General features: G+C 37.1%; 1 protein-coding gene across 2 annotated transcripts in view; it reads right to left on the minus strand.

Annotated features, from left to right (window-relative positions):
- Window positions 1-9,466, minus strand: part of hbs (hibris) — a 29,962-nt gene extending 20,496 nt beyond the window's left edge. For both annotated transcript variants that reach the window (XM_018012961.2, XM_018012960.2), the window contains exon 1: window positions 8,946-9,466. In XM_018012961.2, the coding sequence (XP_017868450.2) occupies window positions 8,946-9,018 (73 nt within the window). In that variant the 5' untranslated portion in view covers window positions 9,019-9,466. The remainder of the gene's footprint in view (window positions 1-8,945) is intronic.
- Between the last annotated feature and the right edge of the window lie 704 nt (window positions 9,467-10,170).

The raw sequence follows: 10,170 nt of genomic DNA on the forward strand, positions 1-10,170 counted from the left end.
GCAATTGCGTATAATAAACAAATTAAATATGCGAGTCTCCAGCTGCATAGAGAATTGCTGCAGGTAACAAGAAGTTAACGTGCAGTTAACTAGCCGGTATACAGCCTGCAGTTATCTCAAATTATCTGCGCTAACTAATTTTTGCTATTGCTTTTATCTGCGGATCACAGAGGCTCAATTGGCCGGCGGCTGCTCGGCCTTATGATGTGGAAATCGAATGGAAACTCGCATTGACAAACTGACGATAATGAACTTAAGCTCTATTTGTTTGAGATTAATGCTATTTATGCACTCGAGTGTATATTAAGGCCATAAATTGTAGCACAAATATCAGCAGGCAGTGCCACGCCTTTAATTACAGTTGCTGTTGCTGTTGCAGTTGCAGTTGACGTGGCTATATCCGTTATAAGCCGCTAACGTATTCACACCTTACATATATTTAACCCAATATTTTTGCAGAAATTTTTATTATTTCGTGCTTTTTGTTGTCAGTGTTGTCTGTGTGTGTGTGTGCGAACGAGCTCTCTCTCTCTCCCTCTTTCCCTCTCTGTTGCTGTTGCGGCTGCTTTATCGGATTGATCTGAACGTCATGCATAATTGCATATATCAGATGCAAACACCTAACTGTACACATGTGTATATATATATATATATGTATACATGTATATTTATATACAGCCATATATGCTCGTTACGAGCGGCCCGTCATAAGCAGCAACAGCAACTGCAACTGTTGCAACTTGTTTGCTCTGGCTGCGGCTGCCGTTGACGCCACCTAACTGTCAACTTTCTTTTTTCGCCGGCTCACATAATTACAGCCATAGCCGTATGTCTCGGTCTCTATGTGTGTGTGTGTGTGGTGTATTAAGTTTTACTTGCATGCAATTAGCATAAAAAATATCAACAGAGCTTGCATTTATATAACGCTACAAATTATGCATCATTGGAACTGCCACAGCAGCAGCAACAGCAGCAGCAGCGCCAAATTGCAACGACGTTGAATAATGACCGAAAATGCAATGGCAACCAGCCGCCAACTGCCACCCCGAGTGCGAGCGAGCAGCGGAGCAGCTACCAAGTGGCAGTGGCAGCCAACAGCCGCCAGTTGCCACCGCAGTTGCCACAGCCTCAACTTCAGCTTCAGCTGACGACAGACAGCTGCCGACGATGATGGAAATGGAGATGCAGATGGAGATGGAGACGGAGAGGGAGAGGGAGACGGAGACGGAGATGGAGACGTCGAGCATATGTAGGAGTCGTCGACAGCTACCCAGTGCCGTGGTAGGTGCCGTGCCACTGACACCACACGCACGCCCACTCCCACTCCCACTCCCACACCCAGTCCCACACTCACTCGCACTCTCACGGCCACGCCTCGCGCACCAGCAAATCTAGGCGCATTGGCTGTAAATCTGCAATTGCAAACATGCTCAAACACCAAACAAACGCAGCAAACTTTCTGCTTGAGATGGAACAAATTGCCAAATTGAATTCGATATTTGAGCCTTAGATGAAGGCGTAACATGTGTAGAAATACATTAAATATGTAAATAATTATGAATTATCAGCTTTTAATATAATATATAATTATTAATTCATATAATACATAAAAATATTTTGTATATATTTTTAAATTAACAACAAGAACTAATTAAAAAGATAATTAAGTATATAATATATTATATTATAATATATATTATATATTTTATTTATATGTATTATGTCAGGAAATTTGTGGTTAGTTTTAAAAATATTTGCATTTAAAATTAAATTAAAAAAAAAAAAACATAAAAATTATTTAAAAATAATGCAAATAATGTCTGGCGATTACAAAAAAATTGTTTTACACATAATAAATTAACAACAAAAAATTAATATGTAAATAATTGTTCACTAGAAAATTCTCACATGAATTCAAGCAATTTTCATATACTTTTAAGTATATACAAAATATATATATACATATAAAGGAACAAATAAGAATATTTTAAAATCTCTGATATGATGATAATTTAGAAATGACTGACGACATTTTTCATTGGATGTTACATATATTTTATGCTATATATATATATATATATATATATATATATATATACATATATATATAGATGTATATATGTATGTGTGTACATAATAAAATCTAATATTGTCAATTTATAAAAATTCAAAATTTGCGTAAAATAAAATGGTATATCGAAAATCATGTCAATGGCCCATTGTTTTCGTTGATGCTCTGCTGGCATTTTGTCAGCGTGTGAAAAAAGTCAACAAAAGAAGGTCGCGTATTAACAAATATCGATGGGGCGAACGTGCCCATCTCTAATGCTCAACATATGTAAACGAATACATGTGCATATATGTAAATATATGCATGTATGTGCGTGTGTGTTGTATTTGGTGCATTGAAAATAGGCGCTGTGGGGCGTGGCTGGGTGGTTGTGTAGGCAACGGCACGCATGAATAGAGACATAGACAGCTCGACGCTTTCAAAGCGCATTCGTGGACGGCACGGCAAGCTGCACGCTGCACGGTGGGTTTTCACCCACTTGACGCGCAAAGTGGTGCAAAATAAGCGCAGTGCTAGGCGCACATAAAGCACAAATATGCAAACATGTGTGTGTGTGAGAGAGTTTGTAAAAAGACAAACAAAATGAAAGCGTAGAGCAGTTAAAAAAACACACACACACACATGTGCAGAATAAGACAAAAACAAGCTGAGAAAAAAAGTGATATAAAAGACACACACAACACACACACGAAAAAAAATTGGTTCAATTTAGCACAGAGACAACGGCTAAGGAGGTGGAGCACGTCGGCCAGCAACAACAACAGCAACAACAACACACATTGGCAGCATCGGTTCACGATGATGGGCTTGAGCCTATTTGTAGCTCCAGTTCAGCTTTTCTTTATTTTCTGTTGTTTTTTGGTATTTTTTTTTTTGCTATTTTTTTTTTTAACAATTTTTGCAGTCGAAACGAGCGACGACAACTCGTTAGCACAAATTTGCTTTGAGGGGTGTTTAATGGGCGGGTGGCTGTTGCTAAGGGCAGAGAGCAGTAGATGTACTGCACACTCCTCCATTCCCCGCCACACCCCGCCACTGCGCTTCAATCTACTCATTGCTGTCAACGCCTTTTAAATGGGCAGCGACGAAAAACCTTTTTACAATAGAATGAAAAGTCAAAGCGGAACGCGTTCCCAAAGCCGTCGCCGCCAAAAACAGGAAAAGTCACTTCACTTTGTTGTTGCTGTTGCTGTTATTGTTGCTGCTGCTTCTGTTGATGTTGCTGTTGATATTTTGGCAAATTTTCATAAACTGTTATTTATTTTTATTGCACAAAGCAAATGTTAGCCAAAGAAGAGAGCAACAACAACAACAACAACAGCAGCAAAAGACGCTGCAAAAGTCGCAAAGCAATTTTCTGCTGCTTGTTATTATTAGTATTTGTAAGTGTGTGTGTGTATTTTTTTTCTTTCTCTCTTTTCGTGTTAATTTTTTCATTTTTTTTATATATTTGGCTGGCAAAAGTCTGTGGCGGAAGTGAATTTGCAAAAAACATAACAACAACAGCAACAACAACAACTTCAACTAGTAACAGGGGTAAAAAGGAAACTGTTGTGCGCTTTTGACCAGGCCCCAGCCAAAGGCGGCGCAAAATGTTTGCAAAACATACAAACAACAACAACAAAAACAACAACAACGACAATGAACACATATAAATTTTATATATATTTTACAAAAAAAAAAAAAGAGTGTCAGACTGAGCGACTCGTTGAGTACAAGCAAATATGCATAAGCTAACAACAACAACAACAACTGCAACAACAACAACAATACGAGTTACAGAAACAACTTGGAAGCGCATTTTATTTACATAAAAACAAATGACCAGCATTTTGTGCGGGTCTCCAAGCTGCTGGCTGACTGGATGCTATCCATCGGGTAGTCAAAGTCAAAGCTGGGAGTGAGTTGTACAAATGGTAAACAACAGCAACAACAACAACGAAATGAGGAAAAAACAGCAGAGGTACTACATAGATGTAGAAGGTAAGACAGGGGTTGTAATTATCCAACATGAGAGACAGAGAGAGAGAGAGAGAGGGAGGGAGAGAGATGGGGGCGCAGCACGGATGGTTGGAACCCTCAACAGAGTTGCACACACTGGTAGGTCTATTAGGTAAATGCCTCAGCATGGAACCAGGCACTGGAATTCGCTGGGAAAGTTGCAGTCGTCAGTTGTCCCCAGCATGAGCTGGCAAATATTACTACATGAATGTGAAAGGATGCCAACTGAATAATCTGCAGATGGCTTTTGCCCACAACTAGCACACGGAACTCCGTGTGCTTCGAAGGAGCTCTGTACAACCCTAGATATTCAGGCTTAGATAAAATTACTTGGCAATATCAGGAACAAAGCTGAAACCTAAATGGAAAAGTAGATTCGTTACGTCTTTGTAAGGGATAAAAGGTCACAGTTACGACAGTTTTTAAGAGGAGTTTTGGAAAAAAATAATATATATATATATTTTAAGCCATAATTTTTTAAATAAAAAATAATAATTTAAAAAAAAATAATAATAATAATAAACAAATATATATTTAAAAAATATATATATTTTTTTGCTTTTATGGTTGTGAAATTTAATTGGACAGTTATAAGCTTGAAAAACAATATATAAGCCATATTAATAAAATTTTTGTTTTTAAAATTATTTAACAATTCATTTTGAATATTCTCTGTATTTTTTTAAATAATTCTAAAAAAAAAAAAAAACAATTTCTTTTAATTTTTTTAATGGCACTTGACAAATTAATACAATGACAATAATACCAAAAAAAAATAATTTATTTTTCATTATTCAAAAATTATTTAGATTACGCATTAAATTAAATACATCAAATAATACAAGAATTAAACAAATTAAAAAATCATAAGAAATTAGACGCTGACTTTGCATTTAGGATATAAATAAATAAAAACTAAAAAAATTTTAAAGCAATAAAAAAAAAATTCTCTACAAACAGACTAATAAAAATTTGTATAATAGTTTAGAATTAATTTAATACAAGTCATGTTCCTATAATTTCTTTAACAAATTGTTTATCTAGAAGTAAAAATCTAAAAGTTAATTTGCGATTTCATAATTTTAAATGCCTCAACAGAATTAAAAACAAAACCCAAAAACTCCAACTCTCTCAGCGCTCTGTGAGATGCTAAGCAGCTTTGAAGAGCTGTTTAAGAATATTACGCAAAAATATCATTTTTTTTGGGCCAATTCCAAATGGGGCAGAGCAACATTTCCTCTGGCTATTGCGGTCAGTCTGCCCCCCTTTTAAACATATATATTTTTTTTAATACTTTATGCTGCTTTGCTGTATGTGGGCCGGCTAAGCAGGCTCCTCCCTTGCCCAGCGGCTGCCCACAACCTGTTCAACATAATTTGCAGCAGTTCTTTTTAATCAGAGCAAGTGGCTCGCTGGACGAGTACTTGGTAAGTAGTTCTCTTAGCCAGCTGCTGGTGTTGCTGGCGTTGCTGCTGCCCACCGATTAGCCGTCGAGCTTAGCCGAGGTTCAATGCACTGCAAAATGGTTGCGTATTAACCCACACACTTGCCAGCCGGACAGAGGATGGGCCGAGGGAAGGGAGGGCGTGACGGTGGCATGTTTCAGACAAGTGCGTCAAAAGTTTAGCACGTTTTGAGGCACGACTCTAAGCCAAATCGGTGCTAAGTCCGGCTATGAGCCGAAAGCCGTTCGTTTGCCGAGGTTTAAGCTTTAATTCAATTTGCCTGGCTAAACCGCTGGGATTATATAGTCAAGACACACACACAAAGATGGATATATGTATATGTGTGAATGTCTATAAACCTACATATTCGCAGGTTTACATAGCCCGTATTCCCTGGTTTTGGGCCATCAGCATTTACGAGTTTGTAGGCAAAAGAGATTTGAGCATTCTACACTTTTTTATTTCCCTCCCTCCGTCTTGTATTACAACCTCTCTCTATCTCTCTCTTTCTCACTCACTCACTCTCCCTCTTTTCAGAGCTTAACCACATCCTCAATTTTTCTAGTTGTGCTAAAAAGCGAACAACAAAACGCACACCAAAAACGAATGAAAGAAAAAAAATGTAATCATAATTTTTGTGCCGCCTTTTGTAGGTTTTCGGTTTGGCCGCTTGCTACACATGTTGAAAATTTGACTGCCTTAAAACTGTGTGTGTGTGTGTGTGTGTGTGTGTTAGTGCCATTGCGGGCTGTCGGGCAGGTGTATTTCTTGTTAACTGCTGCGCCGGCCTGGCTGGCTGTTTCTCTACTTTTATTTCATGTTGTTTGTGTTTTTTGCCTGGCTTGGCCTTTTGCAGCTTGACTGGTATTAATTTTGAGCGCGTGCAAATGGAGCTGCGACCACGAGCTCGACCACATGCCGAGGCAGCTGCTCCCCAACCAGCTCACCGGCTCAGCTGCTCGGCTGCTCGGCTGCCAGCTCCATCCGTGTCCATGTCCCTGGGCGTGCGCCAACCAAAAAACCAACTGGAGCTGAAGCTGCTATCATAATGATGCCAACTGCAACTGCTGCTGCTGCTGCTGCTGTTCCCTTTGGAACGATGTGCCACAAAATATTTAAGCAATTTGCTTTTAACTACATAAATTACGCATAATAAACATGCACGAAAATCGATTGCTGCACAATCTTTGTCAATTTTTAAATTACTTTTAAACGATTTTTCCCTCTTCATCTTGGCTTCTTCTTTCTCTTATTAAAGAAGTCATTTTGTAATCGTATACAATTAAATTGTGAAATGACAAGGAAATTTGATGAGCTCAAGAGAATTTATTTCATATTATTTTGCCTCACTGATTTTAGGCTTGAATATTTTAAATTTCTTAAACCTTTGTAATATGTTGTTTGATTTTGGCATTGTTTAAATTTGAATGTTTAATTCATTTATAGCAAATTGAAATGCATTTTAAGTAACCATTTTTAAGACATATTTAAACAATATTAAACTGAACATTTAAGTTTGTTTGATATAGAAATAAAATTGATATAAAAGTCACTTTGGCTACAGCTATTTTTCCATATTATATTTTTAAACCATTTTTTATGCAAGATACAATAATTTATATTTTTATATTTTCAAAGCTTTATAATTTTGTATCCTTTATTATTTTTAATTATTTTCTTGTTATTTTATGTTATTTTATGATTTTATAATTTTATAAATAAATATTTTATTATATTTTTACAGCTTTATTTTACGTTTTTTATGTTATACTTTTAAATCATTTTTTACTCAAAGTACATTAATTAATAAATTTATATATTATATTTTTAAGCTATTACACGAATTTTTAAACTTTTCATTTAATTTATAATTTTTTATTTGTATTTAACTTTTATTTATTAATATACTTATATCTATTTATATTTGTTTTTAAGTGTGCGTTTGTTTTTGCGTTTTTTTATAACTTGGTTGACTATTCTCTATTCATATTTATATTTATAAATTGCCTTTTTATGTCTAGATTCATAAGAAAAAGTGTTAATTATTAACGCGTCAAAATATACGTAAAAACTTTAAGCCTATGAGTGTTTATTTACCCAACAGCCATTTCAACAGGTTTATAAGAGATAGATCAGTTCATCGCTAATCTTTATATAGTAATGCGGACCGTTATTTCCCCTGTCATAAATCTATTTCTATATTTAAGATATTCTTTTGTCTTTGCGCCGCCTCAGCTCATAAATGCAAATGCACGTTCCACTCTCTTTTCATTTGCAATTAGCATCGTGTTAATTAAAGATTTTCAATGCTCACTAATAAATTCGTCATGTGCTGTAAAAATGATTAAAGGTCGACGACGAAATCTGTGATGGACCAAAACTAAAATTCTTAATTCGATTTTCAAACATTTTCATCGGCATCGACACATTCATTAGAATTGAATCAAAAGCAGAACAGTGACAAGTTTTCTATCTCTCTCTCGCTCTCTGTGCTAGAGTTGTTAAATCTTTTACATTTTTTATGCAAACAGAATTTTAATGCTCGTTTCAATTAGCAGCCAAACAAACTATGGCAACAAAAGGCGCCAAAAACTTTACAATACAAAGAAAAAAACAACAACAAAAACTATGCAAAATGCAAATTTGCAAAATTGGAAATAATTAAAAACAGAAACGGACTGCAGGCTGCAACAACAACAACGAACTGTGATGGCAAAAATTAAATTATGTGTGCCACAAAGTTCGCCTCGAATTATGTCGCATAAATCAAATAAACAGCAGCCGTAGCAAAAAAATAAAGAGGAAGAAGGAAGAAGCAGCAGGAGAAGTTGAGGCACAGCAAAATAACTGAGAAAAAATTTATACAAAAAACTTTTGCATTTAAAGCGAGAGCCAGAGGCTGACTGGCTGCGGCGGCTCTGCTGCACGGTGTGGCACGGTGGCAAGTGGCCCGTGTGTTAGCGCAACACTTGGCCAAAAAAACAGCAACAACAACAACAACAGCAACAGCAACAGCAATTTTTATACGTATTCGCATTGTGTAGTAGAAACCGCAGCGGGCAAAAAACAAGTGTTTAAATGTCAACAGCAAACACAAGAAAAACCAGCAGCAGCAGCAGCAGCGGGAGCAGAAGCCGAAGCAGACAGCAGACAGACAGACAGACGGACTGACAGCAGACAAAAGGAGTTAGCTGCAGAGTCAGCGGAGTCGCACAATTCATATGGCAAGATAAACGCTGCCTCGACGGAGACTGCGTCTGTGGCTCATCTTCTATTTGTTGTTGCTGTTGTTTTTTCTATACATATTTCACTATTTTTTCCATTTTATTATTTTGTAAGCCAAATGTCATGAACTTTTTGGTGCGGTCAACGTAGCGTCTGCAACTGTGAGATACATTTTTTGGCGCACATGACGCTTAATAACTTACCCGCCAGCAATGCAAATGTCAAAGTTATCCAAAACTGCATCTTGTTGCCTTCTGATGTGTTGCACATATACATATATGGATATATGTGTGTATTTCGATTTGTTAATAAATTTATTGCTGATTTCTTCTTGGCTGTTTACAGTCGCAGATACTTTGGTATCTTTTCTGGTGTTTAATTGCAAGCCGCTGCCTCCGCTAGGCTTGGCCATGCATTTGAGCCATGCATTTTACATAAATACACAAACACATGCACAGACACACACAGACACAGCAACACACACACACACTCAGAGAGGTTAGTTAATATGAACTGTTGTTTAAAATTCGTTTAGGCAAATATTTCTTAGCAACTTTTAGTTGTTTTTCTTTTTAGCCACTCTCGTTTTCTCGACTTTGTTTTGTTTTGATCGTCGTAAGACGCACGCTTGACTCACGCTTGACAGTGACTTGACAGACGCGACAACGTACATAAACAACGCGCAGACCGCTGAAGACTAAACGCAGCCACGAATGCCGCCTGCCCACAAGGTCCAACTTGAAGCGCCGCTCACAGACGTCTGAAGCGAACTCAAACAGCGTATCAAGTGGCCGATCGAACTCAAACACGAACTTATACGAGTCAAATGTCGGTTTGGGTCACTGCTAAGCCAGCCACGAGACCCAAAAGATGTTGCAACTGAATGTGCTGGCATTTACAATTATATTTACACAATTTATATTAAATTAAATATTTTATATATTTATTTTCATAATATTTTCATTAATTGCTATTATCTATTATCATATTTTCATTTTTCTTTTGAAATAACTTTTCCATGTACTCTCTCAGTTGTTCTCAGTTTAACTAAAACGATTGCAGCTTCGTTTTATGTTTTAGTACAGCTGCTTCGTATTCGAGCTTCGTTTAGCAGAGGCACACGACTCTCACGCAGCAGCCATGGCGCTTGCGCCGAGCCGTTGTCGAATTGGTGCTCTTCTCTGCTAAACCTTTCGAACTGTGCAGACGCGACTCTTATACAAAACTCTGCTACGCCAGCAATAGCAATAGCTGAATATAATTTCGAACAACTTTAGCAGAGTGCACACAAAATGAGAAGCAATTTCGAACAGTGTATAAGAGTTGCCGTAGAAGAGCTACCGAATTGGCTGTAGCAGAGCGGCAGGCAACATGTCTGAGCGCTGTAATTTTTTTTCGATTATGAAAGTAAGAGTATTTTGTCCGTCC

The sequence above is a fragment of the Drosophila arizonae genome, chromosome 5 (genome assembly GCF_054131065.1).
Source record: "Drosophila arizonae isolate 15081-1271.41 chromosome 5, UAZ_ARI_1.0, whole genome shotgun sequence".
NCBI lineage: Eukaryota > Metazoa > Arthropoda > Insecta > Diptera > Drosophilidae > Drosophila > Drosophila arizonae.